The sequence below is a fragment of the Callospermophilus lateralis genome, unplaced genomic scaffold, assembly GCF_048772815.1.
Source record: "Callospermophilus lateralis isolate mCalLat2 unplaced genomic scaffold, mCalLat2.hap1 Scaffold_79, whole genome shotgun sequence".
NCBI lineage: Eukaryota > Metazoa > Chordata > Mammalia > Rodentia > Sciuridae > Callospermophilus > Callospermophilus lateralis.
In genome coordinates, this window is record NW_027515935.1 from 7,582,871 (window position 1) to 7,606,819 (window position 23,949).

Consider the following 23,949-nt stretch of genomic DNA (forward strand, 5'->3'; position numbering starts at 1 on the left):
TCGTGTGAGACCATGCAAGAAAGTTCAGAGAATGGAACTGGAGACTCTCATGCTAAGCAAAATAAGTCAGTCCCCCAAAACCAAAGGCTGAATGTTTTCTCTGATATGCAGATACTGATTCACAATAAGGGGGGGGCTAGGGAAGAGTAGAGGGACTTTGGATGAGACAGAAGGGAGTGAAGGGAGGGGAGGGGGCATGGGGGTAGGAATGAGAGTAGAATGAATAGGACATTATTACCCTATGTGCATATATGATCACCTGACCTGTGTAACTCTACATCATTCCCAACCAGACAAATGGTGTGTCAAAAGGCATTCTACTGTCACGTATAACTAATTAGAATTAAAAAAAAAAAAAGATTTTGGCTAATAAGCCTGATAAAAATCGTTTCACAGTATGGCTATTGAGGTTTCTTACTAAGTAATCTTTAAAAAGAAATGATTTCATTATGAGAGCCTTAACCCAATCAGTAAATTAAACCCCCCCCGATGGGATTAACTGAGTGGTAACCCAAGGTGGGTCTGGAGGAGGCAGGTCCCTTGGGGGCATGACTTTGGGGTATATGTTGTATCTGGTGAGTGGAGTCTCTCTCTGCTTCCTGATCATCATGTGACTGCTTCCCTCGGCCACACCCTTCCGCCACGATGTTCTGCCTCATCTGGAGCCCCGCAATGAACTTTTCCTCCTTAAAATGTTTTTGTCAGGTCTTTTAGTCACAGCAACGAAAAAGCTGACTAAAACATTCTGCTTATAAGTTTGATGTGTCTCCCAATAGGGGCCATGCCATCAGTTTATTTAGAAGACCAGAACTCTCCACTAGATTGTGGAACTCTGTGGGGAAGAACTGTCTTTCCATTTCTCTTCTCTATTTTCGACACTCAACGGACATTTTCTCTGTTCACCAGCGTACCACGGCCATGGACCTTGTACAAATAAATGTTTGGTGGGTGACCTTGATACCCTGGGAGAGGGGGACTTTTAAAGTTCAAATACCTTCAACACTGGAATAATACTTTGAAAAATCATTTAAAATGCCTTTTTCATCTTTAACACCCTGGTTGATGTCAGTCATGAACACTGGAGGGGAATAAAACTGGAATTACTAGGTAGAAGGGGTCCTTTTGGATGAGCATTTAAGATGGAACAACCCTGTGATCTCTTAAAAAAAAAAAAAAAAAGAAAAAGAAAAAACAAATCCGAAAGTTTTCTATTTCTTGCCTGGAAGCTTCAAGCTTTCCAAAATAGGAGATTATTCAAGCAAGAAAAGTTATTCTTTGAAAACATCAAATCATGATGGTTTTAGGGTTTTATGTGCACATAATAGTTTCTGCATTGTATAGTTCAGGGGAAGCATTCATTGCAGCAGATGCACATGAAGAACATGAGTCTTTTTGAAAAGAAATTTGATCCTGGGACCAAGCCAAGCGTTGGCCAAGCTAACAAGAGAGGAAAATGCAAATCTGGATTTTTTTTTTAAGGGAAAAAAAAATACTACCACCCACTGACTCTATTGGCTCTAGTTACTATTCAAACCTTAGGGTAAAATTGAAATACTCATTTATCTAGGGCTTTCTCCCAGTCAGACATTATTGGTTGAAGTCATAATTTATTGGGCTATGAGCACTTGATTATATAAACATTTCTCCATTTAACAGGCCCAGCCATCCCTGTAATAGATTTTATAATTACCCAGCTATATTGCCCCAGTGATGAAGCTGCAGTACAAACGTAATTTGGAGGACTGTATCTGGAAAGAAAAGGGTCTCACCATTGCATCTGCTTTATGCTTCATCCGTTTAGCTTCTTGCATAAAATAATCTACGCTGCGAGGCCTACGAGGAGGAGAGAGTGATATAAGACGTCATTATTGCTTAAGTGCAAGATCTTTTGAAAATATTCTTTTCTTTTGCTCAAACATAAAGCACAATTTAAAAACTCTGCTTAATATGGAATCAAGTCCTTTTTTTTTTAACACTTCCAAATTACTGCCTGTATGAAAAACACTGCGATTATTTTTCTCTTAAGTTAGCAATTCAGAGCCTACTCAATATGTGCAGAGAGTCGACATTTACAGTGGTTTTAGCATGGTCCCCCAGTGCCTAATTTGTGATTCAGATTTTTTTATTGCATGGTTAAGAAAAAAGTGAAAAATCTTATTTCATGTAATAGTTACACGGAACAATCCCTTTTAACTTAAAGGTTGTAAATATACCTCATAATAATTGCATGGATTCGTATGGGTGAGAATATTTATGTATCCTTATGGATATAAGGATCATTTATATGCATAAGTGGTACCTAGAGTTGTATGTGTATATATTTAGTTATTTTCAAGCCTGACAGTGAAAAATGAAAAAAAAAATGTAATGCTATATGATTGTGTTCCAGTTGTAATGAAGTTAATTGTAAAATGATGTCTACCTTGTAATAATGCAAACATGGCATGAATTCTCCAGAGCCCTGATTAGCTAGCTGGTAAACATTAACAGCAGAATGTGCATTATTAAAGCAATAAACCTGGTCAGCACTGATTCTTCCGGGAGACAAAGGTAATTCATCCTGAGACTGATCAGGGGTAAGGATCCCCGGTTACACTAAAGCACTTGTCAGGCAGTACCTGTAAAGGCCTATCTGACAGATTTTAAAGAATAAAATTTATATGCTTTAGTCTCCATCATTGTAAACTTTATTTGTAATATGGGTCTTTATGTAATCAATAAACCTGACCTATTCATGAATACGCAATCTAAGCCAGGAGTCCCTGAAGGGGGGTATGATGTAAGAAGGGAGATTAATCCTGGACGGTTGAACCTATTGTGATATGCTTATTTTGAATTATCTTGTTTCAGGTTCTGATGGGTCTTTTGCCTGTGATATCAGGTAACCAGAGTGTCCCTTTATTCAAAGAGGTCAAAACCCTTAGAAACATAATATATACCACGACAATGAACACTGATTGGTTTAAACATTGTACTCACAGACAAGTCAGAATCGTAGCAAATAATCCTTTGGGTAAAAAAAAAAAAAAAAAAAAAAAAAATCACAGAAGCAAGAAAAGGACCTGGTTTCCTATCTTCTATTTCTCTATAAAATATCAGGATTGTGGTAACAAGCTGGGACTGTCCTGTTAGCATGTCACAAACAAGAAGTGGCAACACTGTCGTAGGATTTCCTTAATCCTGTCCTTGGCTCATGGCTCCTTCACCACTCTTGTCCTCCTGCAGGTCTGACAGTCGCCATTCATTTGGGTGGGTCTCCCATTGGTGGGTGAGGCCGGAGGCTCTGCCTTCTCTCTATTACATCGACACCCACATGCTGCTTCTGTTCTAATGGCTTTCGAGTTGCGTCAACAGGGTGCTTTTTCCTTCTTAGGTCACGTGTTGACCCTTGTTCACATATGGATTTTTTGGTCTTTGAAAACAGCTCTGGCAATTTATGTTTGTTGTTAACTGCTTGTTTGCTTTTGTTTTTTAAACTTTATTTTTTTAGAGCACTTTTGGCAAAATTGAGCAGAGGGTTCTGCTATGCCCTCTGCCCCACAGCCTCCTCCACAATCAGCATCCCAAACTAGGAGCAGCACATTTGCTACAATCCATGAACCTACACTGACGATCATGATCCAGAGATGCTAGTGTAGGGTTCAGCCTTGGTGTTGTAGATCCTAAAGGTTTGGACAAATGTTCCATGACGTGCCTCTACCATTATGATATCACAAAGAACAGTTTCACTGCCCTCCGATCCTCTGTACGTACTTATTTTTTGTCCTTTGGTTTTCATCTCCTGACATGTAAGACCCCACCTCTAGCCCAAGCCCAGATCTGATTCCTGAGCTTCACGTGGGGTGCCAAAGCCTATTCGCTCAGGGGGAGAGTTCCAGTATTCTCACCCACTTTCCCTTGTTGCCACATGCCTTGACTGCTTCCCTGTAAGCGCTCCTCTCCTCTCGCGAGACCACATTCTCCACAAGTCCAGGCTTTCCTGGCCCCTCAGGTTGCTGAGACTCTGGATGGACTCGCCTGCAATCTAACTTGAGTTTCACCCCTTGACCAATGTTGTTCGCGATAGTGTTCATTACATTGCCATCCTGCTCACAGACCTTGACTCCATCTCCAGGGCCTCTGAGGTGACATCTCAGTTCAGGGACCGAATATCCTTCCCTTAACCCCATCATTTATTTACCAACAGCCTTGGCCAAACTCTGGGCTGGTTTCCCCACTGTCTTAATAACTTGCTCTCCCTGTCTCAGAAGCTTTGCTTATTCTCCCTGCTGCCCGAATACTGTGCTCTCTGCCTATTAACTGAGTCTTCACCAAGGATCTACCATGAACCAAAAGTTACTGCCCTCAAATTCTACTGCCACCGTGAGTCCTTCCAGTCACTGGTCCATGCTTATCTCTGCCTTTCCTGGTCTCATAGAGCACTTCGTGTTTGCACTACACTTCTGGGTATTTAATTGCCTTCCAAGCTGCAGAGGGCTATGGTCATTGACTATGAACCACTTGGTGACTGGTACATTTTCAGCAGGGACAGGGCTGTGGACCTCTTCAGTCTTCCCCATCCTGTGCTTTTAGGCACACGACAGAAGGTGAACAAGTCCTTCCTGAACGGCATCGACTTTTCTCTGAGCTCAGAAAAGAGTGGTGCCTTGTGATGGGGTGATGAGCCAGAGCGCGTCTCCATGGCAACAGGAAATTCTCCACATCATTATCTGCTCCACACTCTAGTATATAAGTTTGGTCATTTTCTTCCTGGCCTGTTTTGTAGACCTTGTCATGAACAGATCGTCATTTCAAATGCATTTTGTTCTCAGGAAAGATTTTCTTGGCCATAAGCTGGGGCATCCTCGTTTTCCCGAGCCTTCTAAGTTGCCTTTATAGATGGCAGCGGCTTATAATTCCTAATATGGGTTCTTTAATCAATGCTGTTCTTTATCTGCGGCACATAAATCCTTTTTTTTTTTTTTAAAACCCGACATGGAGGCTGAGTCACAAACTCTCAATAGTACACAGAGATAAGTAACACATCTAATTTTCTGACTTAATCTGGGCAGTTACAGCAGTAACCTGACTTGCTGAAAGGAAAGATACCATCTGGGGGCCATTTACAAACACATTTGTTAGAATTCTCATTCTGCATCTAGTAGCAGGCTCACTATACGGACTCACTGAAGATTGCCTGATGATTGGCCCATTTTCTTCTTCAGGTGATTTCTAGTGCCACGCTCCTAGATCAGATCATTAGAAATCCACTGGGACCAATGGGACGTCACCTGGATTGTCCAGCACGGCAGTGGATGCATGCCAGCATGAAGGTGTCACTTCCCACAGCAATAGATCATCAATAGGAAAAGTAAAATCACTACCATTGTGGTGGCAGTACAGAGTATGACACAGCACAGGCACCAACCCTAATCATCTCAGTGTTCAGACAGATTTTTCATCCAATCTAAATTTTTTTTTTTTTGGTGGGGGGTGGGTACCAGGGATTGAAGTCAGGGGCACTCGACCACTGAGCCACACTCCCAGCCCTATTTTGTATTTTATTTAGAGACAGGGTCTCACTGAGTTGCTTAGAGCTTTGCTTTTGCTGAAGCTGGCTTTGAACTCACGATCCTCCTGCCTCAGCCTCCTGAGTCTCTGAGATTACAGGCCTGCACCACCATGCCTGGCCAATCATCTAATTTTTTTTTTTATGCAAAAGATCTACAGTTGTTCTTTTTTTTTTTAAAGAAAATTTATGTAATCAAATTCTTTACATTCTTTCTCACAGTGATAGTATTTCATGATGATACATCAACAAATCTAATCAAAGTTCAATTAAGCATCATAAATATAACCATGTATCTTTTACTCTGTAGCTCTGGGGCCGAGTGAAGCCACATCCACATGCATGTTTGTTGTAAGAGCTCTCTGGGACAAAAGTGACCTTAGTACTTGATCCAAAGAGGCTGTTTTCTTCTCTTCTCCTCACCCTCCCTCCACCCCCACCTATAAACACATGGCCCTGGATCTGAGCAGCAACAGGATGTGAGCACCCCTGATATTTCTTCTGACACAGGAGTATTAAAGCAACCTTGCATTTTTGTTCTGCTTTCTGGCTGAGAGTGAGCGAGCTGAATGGTCTCCCACGGAGAGGCTGGCACACACAGCTCAGTAATTCCTACCTCTGCGAAAGGCCGTGCTCAGCAGAGCCAGCCGGCTCTGTGCACACTGGCAGGGACGAGAGCTCAATGTGTTGGAACTCACAGGTTTCTCTGCGTGGCAGAAATCTGGACGGATTTCTTAGGCAGACTGAGATCCAAATCAGACAAAGGGGCAGTGGCATACCAAATGAATTTATCATCTGACATCTGGTATTTCAGCTTGTCACTAAGCCCCAGAGGTGTTCCTGTGTCCCAAGCTTGGAGGTGCTTTCTCCAAAAGGAGAAAGTGTAAGAGGGTAAGCAGTTGTTGGCAACGCACTCAGGGATCACTATTATTCAATTATTATTTTCTTGGTGCTGGGGATTGCCTCCACGGCCTCCTGGGTCGGTGCTCTACCACCACTGACTCACGCCCCCAGGCCCAGGTGGTCACTGCTGATGGGACAGTTTGAAGTCAGGGATCCTGAGGAGCCAGGCTGGCTTTCCGGGCACTTCCCCATGGATGCAGGTAGATTATGTTTAGTCAGCAAGGACTCTAGTGTCGTGGTGTTTCTACAACCTTGACGTTAGCTGGGCCCTCAGAATGCCTGGGACCTGGCTTCTCAGAAGCAGGAGCATAATTGGTCCGGTTTCTTACAGGTCACATCCTCCTGCCATGCACAGGAAGCTGTGTGCCCCTTCCAGGAGGCTGAGCAGGGGAGAGCTTCGTTATTGAACCAAAAGGAACTTTCTGCTGAGGTGGAGAATTATTGATCTCCTTTTTATTCTTCTCTGGGTATGAATTTTAAAAGTAAATAATTTGGTTCCGGGGTTGTGGCTCAGTGGTAGAGCGCTTGCCTAGCCTGTGTGAGGCTCTGGGTTCGATCCTCAGGACCACATACAAATAAATAAAGGTCCATTGACAACTAAAAAATATTTTAAAAAACAGAATAATTTTTCCATATCTCGAAAGTGATCAAAGAGCCCAGATTTCAATCAGAGAGTTCTGAACATCCTTATTTCCCCCACTTTCTTTCTGTTTTGGTTAGAACAAAATGAGGACCCGACCTTGAAAGAGGGATTTCAGAATGGAAACAATTACCCATGAACTGCAAAGGCTAGTACTAAGGCTTATCAGGAAAATAAAAAGGTGGGGTCCAGTTTTGAAGTCTTGGGAAAGAAAGACCCTCAGGACAGCAATGCCCGGGTAAGTCCCCCTGGGGGGACCCTGCCTGGCTGTAATATCACCTACTCAAGGATTTCAATGGGTTTCCTTTGATTAAATCATGCTTCAAGAGATCCGACCTTTTACATTCGGGATTCTTCCCATCCTCTATAAAATTAAAATCCTTTTAGCTCTGAGACTGCTGTGCATAATTACATTACAAATGTCAAGTCCCCATTCCTTCCTGTCAGTCACATTTCACATGCCCATGGCCTTCAGCCTCCTGTGTGGCCAGAGAGTCTTTTCTCAGTGTTGGGGGTGCGGGGGTGGGGAGCTGGGCTCCGGTTATTGGCACCTTGGGGACAGATGGGACGTTTGTTGGTTTGGCTGATTGTGCTGGTCGTGACTGACTCTTCCACGTGAAAGATGGGCAAGAGAGGCACAGCCTTTTGGAGCAGCAGGAGGCTCTGGCCTTGGGTTTGCTGGCTCTTAATAGCAATATGGCTGGCATGATGCAGGCACTAGATTCCCAGCCAAGAATCTCACCATTGAGCTCCGGGAATTCAGGACTTCTGAACGGAGCCTCCATGACCCAGTTGTTGTCTCCCAATTTTCCCCAGCCAAGAAGTCCCCCGTCACTAATTATGACGCCAAGTGATTTATGGCTCAGGGCTTTGTGTTAATAAGGGCCAGTGTCCCGGCCTCATGCAGAATCAAGCGATGTCACTCATTGACATGAATTCTTTTTTTTTTTTTTATGGTGCTGGGGATTGATTGAACCCAGGGCCTTGTGCATGCAAGGCAAGCACTCTACCAACTGAGCTATATTCCCAGTCCATTGACATAAATTCTTAAAGATTTTTTTTTTTTAAAACAAAAGTTTGGTGGTCACCTAAGTGTCACTTTAATACTGTGGCTGTGGAATAGTGAATCTCATGCATTTATTTAATGTTGGGGGAGGAGGTGTAATCACACCATCACTGACCAGAGGCTGAAACTTACCAGAACATGCTGACCTGGATCCTGTTTTAAAAACAAGTGTTATTCCCTTCGGTTCTGTCTGCACAAACTGGTGCCTGTTTAATTGGTAAGTAGCACAGGAAAAGGGGTTTGGAAGCCCATGAATTTAAATTTACCTGCATGTAGGTTCATGGAAAAAGAAGGAAAAATATCCAGCCCTTCCCTCTGGGAAGGTTATTTATAATTCAGCTGTGTTCATTCAATACTTGTTATTGACATCTCACTGGATTCAGCTGTTGTCTGAATTGCATGTTTATCCAACCGTTAACAAGTATTTATATTAGGAAAAGATGAGTTTACTTAAAAAAAAAAAAACTACATGGTGTGGCTTTAAAAACTAAATGACAGTGTGGCATCTGTTACTTTTTGGATCACCATAACTGGAGTTCCATCAGCTCTGAATTAGCCTGGCATTAATCATCTAGTCCACTGGCGGCTTCTCTCTGGTCGTTTCACTGCTAAGGACCCAGTGAAGGCGAACCAAGGAAAGTGACAGGGACTGGAGCCTCCCTCAATGAGGCCCTGGGGGCAGGAAGCTGGTGCTGGAAAGAGGGAGGGGGAGCAGGAGGAATGGGGGAAGAGGAAGGGGATGAAGGAAAGGGGAGGAGGGAAGAGGGAGGGGAGGAGGAGGAGGAAGGAAGGAAAAGAAAGGGGAAGAAGAACAAGATGGATGGAAGAGAGGGTGGAGGAGAAACGGGGAGAGGAAAGGCAGGAAGAGGAGGGGGAGGTTGAAGAAGGGGAAGAGGGAGGAGGGAGAGGTGGAGGAGGGAGAGGAAGGAAGAAAGGGAAGAGTAAGGAGGAGGAAGGAGGAAAAAGGAGCAAGAGAGAATCAAGACGTCCACCCAAGTGCCCCTTTCTCCCATGGTTCTGGGAGTTAATCAGTCATTGGGTCCAGGCTCCCACCCCTGTCCCTGACACTTAGCAGGCACTCAGTACCCAGCAAGTGAACCTGGGAGACATTTTACACCATTTCAGGTGACTGTGGTCTCTTGAGGGACACTTATTTACAGGATGCAAAGGGAGACACAGTGCCTATTTTTGCTTCTTAAGCTCCCTATAACTTTCTGAGCTCAGTCCAGGAGTGGCTGTTTGAGGTGCATTTCACTGTTACAGATTTCAAATCCACTGGGACACACAGCAATAGGAACAAGACACTCCTCTCTCCCTATGATGGATGTGGAAGAACACTTTTTGGTTCTATTTTTTTCCTCTATCCACAAAAGGAGAAACAATTTTACTGTAGTCATCAGCCAGAAAAATTACACCTACTGCTAATAACGTGCAGAGCAAATGACAACAACCTCTTCATTGGTATAGTGACAGAATTATATCAGCCTGGACTCTGGCAGATTGGGAAACATTTCTTCTGCTAAAGAGCACAAGAAACTGCAGATTGGAGTACAACCATTTAGTCACTGCAATTTCTGACTTTGTTTTCTGGTCCACACATTGGAAAATTTCTTGCATCTATTTTTCCATAAATATATATTTTTTTAAACCCATCCCCCTGAAAGTGTTTGGTGTTTTGTTTTTGTTACCAGGGGTTGAACTCAGAGGTGGTCAACCACTGAGCCACAGGTCTTGCTCAGTTGCTCAAGGCCTCGCTAAATTGCTGAGGTTGGTTTTGAACTTGCGATCCTCCTGCCTCAGCCTATCAATGTTTGTCAATGTTTTGAGCACCTCAGCCATTGCCTAATGCTTCTTCGGTTTGATCACCGTTGCTAGGTTATAATTTCTGAATGCAAATTTCCATGTTGACCTTAAGTGGAATTCTAACAAGTGAGTAATTTACACTATCAAACTCAGATGATAGATGGAGTTGAAGAACTGAATGTACTTCCACTCCGTGCCCTCCCTGGGGATTAATTACCACCTCCCACACTGCTTAGCAAGGGGAGATGAGGGGAAGGGAGGTGGTGAGCGCCCGAGGACAGTGTGCATGGGGACTGGGGCGCAGCTGCAGCGCCCTGGGAAGGAGAGACACCTGGGCCTCCTGGGCCGCCCTTAAACTTCCTGAAACTGAGTTATCTTGGAAAGTGTTCCTTCAGTGAAACAGAGAGAGAAAAAAAAAATGTGACTTTGGTTTTCAACCCCATGATCCGGTATCCTCATTAGGTTAGCAAAGTCCATGTAAGACTAACACTCAGCATTCACACTTCTCAGGAAGACGGACCCTCTGGGTGAAGCTTAGGTGAGGCTGGACAGACTCCCTCTGTGCACGCTGCACTTCCCCAGGTGACACCCCGTGAGTGAGTTGTCATTTAGCTGGATGTTGGGAGTCCCCACTGCCATTATTTATTTTTTTTCTAAGGAAATCAGGATTCAGAGATGTCTGCAGCTGTTCTGCTTCCTGACTTCCAGTGGGCGTAGACAGCTGCAGATCCCAGGGCAGGAGCTGCAGCACCCTACGGCCTAACTTCCTGCCCCATACAGAGGTGCACTCCACACTCCAGGTGTGAACTCCAGCTGGAAACCGGAGTCAGTCTTGAACCCTGTCCTCTACCTTCCAGGCTTTCCCCTGACACCCAGCTTTCCCCTAAGAGCCTAAATACCCTCCAGCATCATTTCATCATTTGTTATTTTCAGTCTCTCACCAGCATTCTAGAATGTCCTTTTCTCTCTCTCTCTTTTTTTTTTTTTTTTTTGGTACCTGGGATTCAAATCAGGGGCATGCGACCACTGAGACACAACCCAGCCCTTTTTTGTATTTCATTTAGAGACAGGGTCTCCCTGAGCTGCTTAGGGCCTCTCTGTTGCTGAGGCTGGCTTTAAATTCCCAATCCTCCTGCCTCAGCCTCCCGAGCCACTGGAATTACAGGTGTGTGCCACCACCATACCTGGGTTTTTCTTCTACTTTTATACTGATGGAAGCTGCCATACCAGGTGAAAGATGACAGGATATTTCTATAAGAATCATTTTAAAGAATATGGCAGCTGGGTGCAGTGGTGCATGCCTATAATCCCAGTGGCTCGGGAGGCTGAGCCAGGAAGATTGAGAGTTCAAAACTCATTCTTAGCAGTTTAGAGGCCCTAAGTAACTCAGTGACATCCTGTTTCTAAATAAAAAAATACCAAAACTACGCTTCTTTCTGATAGCATAAAACTCGCAGTGGTTCAGGTTCCAGGGTCTTGGAGACTCTCAATTCTCCTGCCTTCAGCTTCCTCCTCTTCTGGAGCCTCCCTCTTGGCACTGGCCTTTCTGTCTCTTCATTCAAAGTTCAGGCTCCCTTTTAAAGAAATATTTAAATGACCAAGCCATGTGAGAGGGAAGTGGGCGCATTGTGGGCGAGACGCCCGTGTCTCCTACATGCCCAGCTCCCACTTTCTGCTGCCCGTCACCATATTCGGAAGAAGTCCAAACTTACATATCATCGAAGACCAGTTTCTGCCGCTTGCAGTCCCTGTGGCCGCTGGAGCCTGGAGACCAGGGCTCTGTTTGGGGCCGGGTCTTGCTATGGAGGAGACTGTGCTCAGCATTGTTGTGAGTCGCTTTCTAAACAACAAACAACACAGGAGTCCTTGAGACACTCGCCACCTGGCTGGAAGAGTGACCATTAAAAGGGCATCTTTTGCTCTACCTTGTGCTTCAGAGTTGATGGTTATTATGTCTCAATAAAGAACAACAAATACGGTTTGAGAATCCCTCATTCAGAATGCTGGGGACCAGAAGTGTTTGGGATTTTTGGATTTTTTTTCCCCCTAGACTTTGGAATATTTGCATAAACATAATGAAAGATCTGGGGGATGGGACCCAACTCTAAACATGAAATTCATTTGTTTCATATCTGCTTTATACACATACCCTAAAGGTTATTTTTTTCAAAATGAACTCATCCTGGGAAGATGAGTGTACCAGGGCCACCTCCACTGGAGGCCAGCATGGCTGTGAAGAGAGGCTCACCTGTGGTGTTAGCTAGTGTAGGGGCCCAGAGGGGCTGGGGTCTTAAGAGAAAGTCACTTCTTTTCAATCTTTCTTTGTGGGGAGGGCTACCTGGGATTGAACTCAGGGGCATTTGGCCACTGAGCCACATCCCCAGCCCTATTCTGTATTTTATTTAGAGACAGGGTCTCACTGAGTTGCTTAGCACTTTGCTTTTGCTGAGGCTGGCTTTGAACTCACGATCCTCCTGCCTCAGCCTCCGGAGCCACTGGGATTACAGGCATGCACCACCGAACCCAGCTCTACCTCTTTTCAATCTTATCACCACCATTTTGCAGATAAAAGAAATGGGTTCCAAGATGAGACAACCAGGGCCAAGATCACCCTGCAACTGAGTCGGGGGCGCAGGGGAACTGTGCACCCAAAGTTATCCATGAGACTCTGCTCCTCCCCAGGGAAGTGCTGGCATCACCCGAGACTATGGGAAAAGGGGTGGTTCTGGGTGTCCCCCACGGTGGCTGGGACACTGGCCTATAAGGGTGGAGTGTGAGACCTGCAGATTTTGATATAGCTTCAATCTCAGATTTAATTCTGCCATGGGATAAGGAAGTTTTCCCAAAACTCCCAAACTGTTCTGCCCCAGGATGGTATTTCTTTGGAGTTGGAAATCCTGCAAGGAGGCTTCATAAACAGAGAAGACCTGATATTTTTTTTGCATGAATTTATTCTTCTTCTGCTCTCTGTGAGGAAGGCTGAGGGAGTCTTCTCCTCTGCCAAGTCTCCCCAAAAGCATCCTTCAGAGGTTCTCTGCAGAACCTCCCAGATGAGTGGAGACTCCTAAGCTGGGCTCAGAGGGTGTGGCAAGGGTGTACCACTGCATTCCGATTCTATGTGGGAAAGGAGGGGAATACACCCACCGTGAGGTCCCCGGCATGGGACTGCAGTTGGCTGTCGGTGGCCTTAGACTTTTTGTTGGACGAGGAGGAAGTGAACACACCATTGCCATGAAATCGGCTGGAAGAAGTCAAGTCCTCGCTGGAATATTTGTGTTTAGATGCATCAGAGAGAGGTGAGATGGGCGATCGGAGCATTTTTTCATTTTTATTTATTGGTATTGCCAAGCTGAAAAAGTAAGTTACAGTAATAGAAAGTCACACAGTCAGCATAGGGAAAGGTAAGTACTTACCCCTGACCAAACCTCCCCTATAAGACCTGCAGGTAGGAAGAAATTTATTAGTGATTATTACACCAGGAGCAACCTTATGGCCACAGGATCCTAACAAACAGTAGCCAATCTCACTCACTATTTCTTTCTTTTTCGGTGGGGGGCTACTGGGGATTGAACTCTGGGGCACTGAACACTGAGACATATCCCCAGTCCTATTTCGTATTTTATTTAGAGACAGGGTCTCACTGAGTTGCTTAGTGCCTTGCTGTTGCTGAGGCTGGCTTTGAACTCATGATCCTCCTGTCTCAGCCTCCTGAGTCGCTGGGCTTGCTGGCATGCACCACCAGGCCTGGCTCATTGTTTCTTACTCTGGTAGGATGAACAGTAATTCTGGAATTAGCATCAAAAGGAGTGGCCAAGAGTAATGATATGGAATTGCATGTTCCAAGTTTTTCATCCAAGAATCTCAAAATAATCACCAATTTTTTTCCTTATAAGCTGAAGCATAGAGTAATGGGACAGTCAATCAACAGTGACAAATGAGTTCTCCATTGCTACAAGGACTTTTGCCAACATCTGAGCTTGTACTCATTATTAGATAGAAAATAATAGAATCACAGGGCATTCTGTGCAGCAGAGTGCCGATGCTCTATTGTTGAGCTTCCCAATTACCCAGGCATTGATCAGAGTAAACACAGAACAGAGAAACTGTTATTAGAAATTACAACTTCTGATTCCTAGCTCTTTATTTTACCTTCAAAACGACTGTCTATTCTTGAATATAATGTTCTCTACAATCAACCATTAGAGAGAGGGATTCACTTGTATTGAAGTCTCTGCAATGGATATTATGTTGTAGGGAATCTCTGCATTACTTCAGGAGAAAAAATAAAGTATTGTTTGGGGGGCAGACATATCAGCCAGAAATAAACTCAATCACTGTTAATTTAAGATGGTGATAGAGTCAGTTTACAAAAAAAAGGGTCACGGCATTTAATGAAGATTTAGTCATTATTCCTGGGGTCATGAACTCTTAATTGCACGTGTTGATTATCATTGCAAACAAACCATTAAAGTCACTTCAAAAAGCAATTTCCTTAGCTGGTGGTCATGGTGGAGAAATTATACAGGCCTGTAGAACAAATGACAAAGCCAAGCTTCTTAATGTTACATACATAGGTAGGTGTGGAGACAGAACCTCTGGTTCCAGAAGCAGTGTGTGTCTCACAACTCAGAAAGCAGTGAGCCGATATGTTCTAGGAAAGCGCTTCAGGTGACTCCAAAGTTGCTCATCTAGTGATGGTGAAGACGATGGTATATCGGATGTGAAGAGCCTGAGAATACTAGCTTCTTAAAACATGAGGGGAAAAGACCTATTTCTAAGTGTCTATTATTTTATATACTTCATGGTTTTGGTGTGCATGAAAAACAGATTATGATGTTAAATATTGTCATGGGCATGTGATTGTTCCTTCTTCAAAAATATTTCAAATTTATATATTCCTAGTTGACCAAAGAAACCTTCTCTGGAGCTCTTAGGGAAAGGCAATTACCTATCTCTGGGACCATTTGACGGCACCAGTAAAACTTGACAGTAGTCAGAATGGCAGCTATTATGAAGACAAACAATAAGTGTTGGCGAGGATGTGGGGGAAAGGTACACTCATACATTGCTGGTGGGACTGCAAATTGGTGCAGTCAATATGGAAAGCAGTATGGAGATTCCTTGGAAAGCTTAGAATGGAACCACCATTTGACCCAGCTATCCCTCTCCTCGGTCTATACCCAAAGGACTTAAAAACAGCATACTACAGGGACGCAGCCACATCAATGTTTATAGCAGCACAATTCACCATAACTAAACTGTGGAACCAACCTAGATGCCCTTCATTAGATGAATGGATTAAAAATGTGACATACATACACAATGGAATATTACTCAGGAATAAAAGAGAATAAAATCATGGCATTTGCAGGTAAATGGATGGAGTTGGAGAAGATAATACTAAGTGAAGTTAGCCAATCCCCTCAAAACAAATGCCAAATGTTTTCTCTGATATAAGGTGACTTATTCATAGTGGAGTAGGGATGGGGAGCATGGGAGGAATAGAGGAACTCTAGAAAGGGCAGAGAGGTGGGAGGGGAAGGGAGGGGAAGGGAGGGGAAGGGAGGGGTTAACAATGATGGTGGAATATGATGGACATCATTACCCAAAGTACATGTATGAAGATATGAATTGGTGTGAACATATTTATATACAGAGATATGAACAATCGTGCTCTATATATGTAATAAGAATTGTAATGTATTCCGCTGTCATGTATTTAAAAAATAAATCAATTAAAAAAAACCAAAAAATAAAAACTTGACAGTAGTTATGGAGATATGCAGACCACCTCTTGGAAATTTCACTCACACTGTGGCATAACTGAACATAAGTAGAACTATCAGAGCTGGGAGGTTCTGCCAGGCAAAGTCACTACAGCAAGAGTTTTTTAACTTGAGGTCCATAAACTTGGATGGCAAAAAGTTACATCTTCATTTTCACTAACCTCTCACTCAAATGGAATATTTCCTTTAATTACAAGCAAGGGAAAGAAACGAGAGGAGCGGGTACTCTGGAATCCTATTAGCAATGCCTGCCATTGGGTCACCAGTAGAAATCACACATCATGGATATTTTCAGTGGCCACAGGCATCCTGAAATATCATTTGTATTCAACACTACTTGACAACTACAGTCACCACAAAATCAGCCAGGGAGGTTATTTAATGCATGAACAAAGAGGTGCATATCACATACTTAGGTAATTTGAGGCTGCAGTCCCCCCGTTCATTATTTTCACAACATTTGGGGATGCCATCCCTCTGCACAGAGGGTTGCCGTTGTCCCTCCTATGCAGACCTTCCGCCTCCTGGCCGCCTTCCCAGGGGGAGCTGAGCACGCAGTGGGCCCCCACGTCTGTGCCCTTGCTCTCCAATGTCCTCTCCCAGTTTTAGTGTTGCTTTATATCTTTCCCTAACCTTTTGGTTTACATTTTTATGTGTTGTGCTGAGACATTAATCTCCCCTTTAAAACCCTGAGTGGACAGTCGGGGAGAGTGAGGGTGTTAGCGCAGAGCAAAAGCTGCTCCTCTGTGGAGGTGTTTCTAAATGGAAGGAGCTTCTGCGGTGAATGATGAGCTCCTGGCTTATAGAGAACCTTCACGACCATGCCCTGCTAAAGAGCCATTCATCACAGAGGGGTTTGGTGCATAGTGGGGCCATGTGGAACCCCTTCAGAGGAGATGCTGCGTAGCTTCTTGACCTTGAAAGCACAGATCCTTTTGAATTCCACAATTTTAGTCTACATGGGGGCCTTTAGGGGCAGCACCTGGAGAGCCCATTCCTCATCCTTGTAATAGCCTTAATGTTCTTTGATCCCTAAGCTACCCTTAATGTTCCCTTAATTTTCTTAAATCCCTGAGTTAGCTACCATTAAAACACCGACTTGAAAATTCAGTTGTTACATTTTGGGGGGAGGAAATGTGTTTGGGGAGCACAGAGCTGTGTGCACCTAGTAACTGGTCTCAGTCACAGAGGAGGGCCTGACATGGCTATTGGGAGTGTGACGTGAAGTCCACATTGAGCATAATTACAAAATTTAGGTTATACTAAGTCTGAAGACTAAGGCCAGAGCATGTATCAAAAACTTGGATTCTCTCTCCGAGTGGCACCTGCCTTTCAGATCCAGAGACCTCTCCGGCTCACGCCCACCTTTCAGGGAACATGCATACCTGTTGATGTTCATGCTGCAGTGGTTTGAAGACAGAGTATTATTGGCGGAGTTGGCTAGTCGAGTAGAGCTCTCTTTCTCCCCCTGGGCCTTCTTCATCTCCCTGTAGTCATCTTCGTTGTCGCACTGTGTGGAAATAAGCAAAAGCCAATCAGCTTTGGATTTTGAGGGGTCATAAGGTGGTGCGTGCTCCAAGACACTTACTTCCAAAGAGCAAGGCCTCAGGGTTGGGGGTGGGGGTGTCTCTCAGAGAGAACCTGAGTACTAGTGGCTGAGCTTGAACAGCTCAGGAAACCTGTATGGGTTCAGTATTGACAGCTTATTGAGAGGAAGGGCATGATCAAAATTTGAGAGGGGACATTTTTAGTGTTGCAACTTTCTCAGGATTTATTTTTCCCAAGCAAACTTATTCTTTTTTTAAAAAATATTTTCTAGTTGTCAACGGAAACAATAGCTTTATTTATTGATTTATTTTAATGTGGTACTGAGGATCGAACCCAGCGTTTCACACATGTGAGGCAAGCGCTCTGCCACTGAGCTACAGCCCCAGCCCCCCCTAGCAAACCTATTCTGAACCCACACTGTAGCCTGAGCATCACCCATCCTGGCCTCTCAAGGCATCAGGATAAGGTGCAAAAAATGCATATTCCCGGGGCTTACTGGGGTAAGGGTGGTGGCTGGCCTGCACCTTTTCACCTTGAAAGCCGCACCTTCTGTGGACGGCAAGCCAAGATGCCTTACTTCTAGTTCACAATTCCCAGCCGGTAACATCTTAAAGTACCTTTTCACACTAGGGACTTGGACTGCGTGACGTGTGTCAGGGTGCAATAGCAAGGCAGTCTATGAGAGGAGTCCTTCCGGGGGTCAGCAGGAGCCCGGCAGGGTGGGATCTTCAGGGCTTCCTGTGGTGTTTTCTAGGAGACAAGTGTCAGCCCCTGAGAGAGCACCCCTGACCTTTTCTCTCTAGCTGGGACAGTGTGGCACGGCCTCTGCCATGGGTACCTCAGATCCTCACACTGTAACAGTGGCCCCATGGAGGACCCAAACCAAAGCTGAGTCCGTGGTCCTCAGTTCCAGGGGAGATCCAGCACCTTTGACAGACAGGTCTATGGGTTCCTCTCAACACCCAGGATTGACTGGGATCTTCACACCCCAAGATGTTGAGTAAAGAATGCTACAAAAACGTCCTTTCACTTCTCCTGTGTCATTGCTTACTGAAGACTCATTAGGTTTTGTGAGTAAAGCTGGTGTCAGGCTTAGTGGTAAATAAAATTTTGCAAGTTAAAATAAAAAAAGTCACTGATACCACAGCTATTTAAATACAGACCATTATGGACTTTATATGTACATCTTTCTGCACTTCTCTCTGTATGCTTATGTATGTCTACAGGGTTAGATTTATTATCTATTCAGAGGTTTATCAATATCTACTTCTGCATATTCCTTATATATTTATTTCCATCAGCCTACCCATTTATCCATCGAGTTCAGAGGTAACATCCACACTGATTCCTAGGTGATTAATCAATTGATTCAACAAAAATTTTTTTTGAATTTTTTGTTGAATCAATTTATTCAACAAAAATAAATTGAATTTATTCAACAAAAAATTGCCAAAAAGCAATAAAGGAGGCAGGGTGCCTAGGGAAAAATGGGAAACAGGAGCAGGGAAGAAATGAGCTAACGAAATTGTATGGTTTGAATGTGTTGTGCGACCCTGACACCATTTTATAGTGAAGAGAATGAAGTTTGGAGAAGAGAAGGTCAGCTGGTTGAGGTCACCCAGGAGGCTAGGGCTAACCACAGAATTTCTGAGGTCTAGTGCAAAATGAAAATGCTGGGCTGAAAAGCAGGAAGAGTGACTTCATGCTGGGTGGCGCACGCTTGTAGTCCCAGCAGCTTGGGAGGCTGAGGCAGGAGGATCGCAAGTTCAAAGCCAGCCTCAGCAACTTGGTGAGACCCTAAGCAGCTTAGCAAGATAAAAATAAAAGTAAAAATGAAAAATGGCTGGGGGTGTGGCTCAGTGGTTAAGGGTCCCTGAGCTCAATCCCCAGAAATTTCCCTACCCGACAAATGACCTCATCAAGTATCAAGTAGAAAACATTTCAGTCTCCCACCTTGACCTGCCATGGTGGTATTTATTTGTGACTTCCTGCTGTGCTCCTTTGCATTTGGGGATAACCTGGGGGCCCTGGGGGTAAATGGAGACTTTCAAGGGCTGGGGCTGCCCTGGGATAGGCACCTGCATGTGGCCCACCAATGCCACTCTGGCACCTATCTTCTGGGCTGACATGGATGGCAAAGCCCAGTTAGGCACCAACCACCCCTAATACGGACCCATAGTAAATGGGCCACCCCAGGGCGTGCAAGCTTCCTTGTGGATCACCTCACTTCCTCCACTGAGGCTCAGCAAGATGGAGACCCTAATCTTGATCCTTGCTGTGACTACACCTGAGCACTATCTGGGGCAGGGGGGCTGGATGGTCCCTGGCCTGAGACCAGGAGGAGGAGAAGACTGTACAGGATGGAGGTTCTAGAAGGCTGAAGATCAGACAAAACTTTTCCTGAAGTGATAGGTAGGCAGAGGGACCTCCACACACAATCCATCACTAACAAGACCCAAATTCAAAGACAAAATGAAGAATTTCAAGATGGCGGCCACAACATTCAACTCCATGGGAGCCTGTGTGGCTGCTTTACTGCTGCAGGGTCCATGGAGCTGGCACTGGAGGAGGAAAAAGTCAAAGATGGGATCTGAGGTCAGGTCAGCCTGGTGTCCACATCCACATACTTCCCACTACATGTGAGCACTCTCAGAGCAAAGGGGGATCCACCATGTGGGCTCTGAAGGTGAATGGAAACTATGCTGGAATCTCTTGATAAAACGGTCTTTGGTTTTAGCAAAGGTAAGTAGCTACCTTTGAAGATATTTCTTTTCATGAACTTTGCTGCAAGGGGTTCAATTCTGCTTCATAGGGCTGTTATTTAATGTAACTATATGAAGATACACATTCTTCAGCACTTTGTGATAAATTTTCCTGCTGATGGGTGTCCTGTGCAGGTCATGGAAATGATTATAATAAGGAGACTGTCTCCTTTTTCCATACAACTTCAAAAGTGAGGAACACCTTTATCCTGGCCAGGAAAAGGCAATAACCTTACTCTCTAGACCCTCTTAATCAGGGACTGGAAACAGCTATAAAACCCATGTGTTCAGTCTTCTTTTTCTATTGACAGACTAGACTGCCCTCTGGAAACAAAAATATACACAAACCTCAGACTGACTTCTTATTTTGAGACTCTGGCACCAGACACTGCCTGGGTTCATTCCTGGCTCTGTCCCTTTGACCCACATAACCTCAAGTAAAATCACTTTAGGCTTTCATAACCTCCGTTTCCTCACCTGTAAAATGGGTACAACAATGATATTTGCCTCATATAGTTGAAAGGACTAAATGATTAAATGGTACGAAGTGCTTTAACAGCATCCCTTTTGGGAACATAAATGCATGTTAATTATTGCTGGTAACAACTCTGTCCCAAATTTGGAACTGTCTATGAATATTTACAATCTTTACCTATTTTGTTGTTCACTGTGGTTTAAATTACTTTTGAAGATACAGAAATAGGAAGGGCAAAAAATCCTGGGAATTGGTTTTACGTTATGATGAGGTATTCCCTGAGCATCTGGTATCTGTTGCTGGGGCAGCTCCAGCCCCTGTACTTGAGCTGTCCTTCTCCCTCCCACAATGCCTCACCTGTTCATCTCTCCTGGTGCCACTACATCCCCCCACCTCTGATTATTCTAACTCCCTCTCAGAGCCCTCCCAGCCCCTCTCCACCAGGTAGCCCTCCCTGATTGATGCTACAGGCTGCTCTGAGGACTTGGACTTCAGTACTCATCCCACACCCCAGTCAGGCTTAAACTTCCCAAGGATACCGGCTTCTTAGGTAGATGAGTGATCCACCACCAACTCATCCCATCCCTCCCAGGGAAGAATGGGGTTCACCACACTTTCAACTTTCACACGTGCCCAGCTTGGGTCTGTCTGCAGACACTAGTACCTGTGTATCACCACTGCCACAGGCGTTGGGACAGGGCTTAATTATCTACAGCTATAAAATGGGAACAGTAACAGTACTTGCCGCCTTGGACAGTCCTAGGATTTAACTGGGATTATAGATGTAAAGTACTTAACACATTTGGCATAAAGTACTATATAATTGTTCGTTAAGGACACGAAAACTCCTGCTGCCACCTACAATCCCAGCCAGCAGCCCACCTGTGCTCTACCCCTGGCCCACAAATTAAAGTCCCCTCCCTCCCAGACACCCCTTTCTCCCAGGACTACCTTGCGTTTCCTCTTGGATTTTGGCAAAGTCTTCTCGGTGGGCGTGTCCAGAGCGTGGCTGGGCGGAGCGCTTTCCGAGTCCTTGGCTGCAGGAGCGCTCAAGACTCCGGGCTCCTGGGGCAGGTGTTCTGGGATCCTGGACAGGAGGGTCAGGTCAATTTTGACCCAGAGTGACCTGACCTCATCACTGTCCTTCAAGGGGGAGAGAAGTTCGTTCCTGCCGAAGGGGACCAGGGTGTAGAAATGCTCCTCCAGCTCCTTGGCGATGTCACTGGTGGTCCTGGCGTTGATGGAGCCCACGGCCGCGCGGGGGCCACTGCCGCTGCTGACGCTGCTGGCAGCCTCCTTGAGTCTCTGGTCACTCCCAGAGGAGGCGGCGGCCACGGCCTGGCCTTTGGACAGAGGGTACTCCTCCTGCTCCGACTCCAGGTCCGAGTCCGAGGAGGACGAGGAAGATGACGACTCGGTCTCGATAAATTCCTTGGATTTGGGGAAGATCCAGCTCAGACCCCGCGTGCACCGCTTCTCGCAGGTCACCGAGGAGCGCAGCTCCTTGCGGTGGCTCGTTCTGCTGTTGCCGCAGGGCCTGCTTTTGGCGGGCTCCGGGGGCACCACCACGCTGGCCCCCAGCGCGTCCGCCGCCGCGGGCTCCTCGGGCCGGTGGCAGTTGGCGCCGTCCCCGGCCGAGGTCCTCTCGGTGCGCCTGGTGGGCTTCTTGCCCGCCGACCTCCGGGCCAGCGCGGGGGCGCTCTCCGCGGGGGCGCCGGGCACCGCGGGCGGCGGGGCGGCGGCGCTCACGGCCACGGCCACGGCCGCGGGCGTGGACTTCTGCTTCACCCCTTTGCTGCCCGGGGCCTTGTTGGCGGTCCTCGGCCTCTGCTCCTCCTTGCAGGCACTCTTGAGTTCCTTCTCCCGCAGGCTGGTTTGGCAGACGTCGGGAAGCTTCCCGCAGTCCTGCACTTCATCTTTCACCGGGGCGTAGTATTGATTGCTCTCGGCCCGTGGTTTTCATTTTGGATCAGAATAGGAGGCTTGTGGGGATTAACTTTGTTGAGCCATTTGTCCAGCTGCCACTTGTTAGAGGATGCCGGTTCAGCCTGAAAGAGAAAACCCGCGACAAACAAAACACCTTTTATTACAGCTTCCCTTAAAAAGGGCCGGGCTGGTTTTTTTTTTTTTTTTTTTTTTTTTTTTTTTAACCTTGACTGTACTCCTCTGGGTGCATAGGCAAAAAATGAGCGGGCTGCCAGCAAACGGATGCGGCAGCCCTTGGGCCCTCAGGGTGCTTGGACGGTGGTGCTGCTCTTGCTGGTCCTAAGCAATTAAGTAGAGTCCATTGGAGTCTACTTGAAAAAATAGGGGGCTAGCACTGTGCCTTGATGGAAACCATTTCAATCACTTCCAAGCATTTAAAAAAGAATACCTACACACACATGTATATTTTAGATTCCTTGAAACTTAAGTGGGGAATAATAATTCAGAGACTGTAGGCATTAAAGCACCCATTTCTAGTGAGACCAAACCTTGGGAAAAATCAAGGTACCTATATAGGAGCCCAAAGAGTTAGCATGTAATTTTTGTAAAAGGGAAATCAAGGGCATAGTTATTTAGCTGTAGAAGCATTAACTTTGGGAAGGTGGCTCATTTAGCAGAAGAGAACTCTCCTGTTCCAGAGACATGTTAAAAGGGGTTAAGAACCAAGATCTTAATGGAGTAAATGCTGATTCCAAATAATATGAAGACTATTAGTAGAAAACAGATATACCGAGAAGGGTAGAACTTCAGCCAGAGTATTTTCAGTTGATGACTAGAGATGAAATAGGGAACATGTTTTGAGGGTCAAGGTGAAGTATTTTTCCTTCCATATGGCCTCCTCACCCCTGAGTCTGCTGCATCTGTTGTTTAAGGGTGAGCAGAGATACCATTCTAGAACAAGAAGTTATTGCTCAATATTCTCCCCACTCTGCCAGGACTGGGGATTGAACTCAGGGCCTCATGCATGCTTGGCAAGCACTCTACCACTGAGATATACCCTCCTCTAGTTTTATATTTTAAATTTGATCAGGTAAAGTCTAGAGTTAGAATCCATTGTAGGAGAAATATTTGCTCTTAACATGATAAATTTCAAAAAATTCCTTTGATTTATGAAAATCAGCTGTTTTCAACAATGAGGTCTGTATTAAGAACAGCACTTGAGGGTCTGGGTGTGGTCACAAATCTGACAGGGGTGAGACAACAGGGTCCTAGCTGAGCCTGGAAGAATTGGGGAGGTCCTGCTCAGGAACATGGGAAGCCTCTGATGGGCCAGAAGGGCATGGGACCAGGAGGAACTGGCCACACATTGTAGAGATTGGCCAACCAAAGTGGTGGCAGGGACTGTGGATATCTTGCTCCTAACATATGAGACTGATTACATTTCAGGCAAAACCAGCACAGGGTGTCCAGTGACTTGAAGGAGCAAGAAAAG

At 45.3% G+C, this 23,949-nt stretch overlaps 1 protein-coding gene across 1 annotated transcript in view; it reads right to left on the bottom strand.

The window, feature by feature from the left end:
* Positions 1–23,949, bottom strand: part of LOC143640948 (AF4/FMR2 family member 3-like) — a 180,764-nt gene that overhangs the window by 17,152 nt on the left and 139,663 nt on the right. The window contains 6 exon segments of the mRNA XM_077108451.1: positions 1,770–1,833; positions 11,673–11,800; positions 13,105–13,309; positions 17,132–17,256; positions 21,483–22,480; positions 22,483–22,579. Coding sequence (XP_076964566.1) covers positions 1,770–1,833; positions 11,673–11,800; positions 13,105–13,309; positions 17,132–17,256; positions 21,483–22,480; positions 22,483–22,579 — 1,617 coding nt within the window.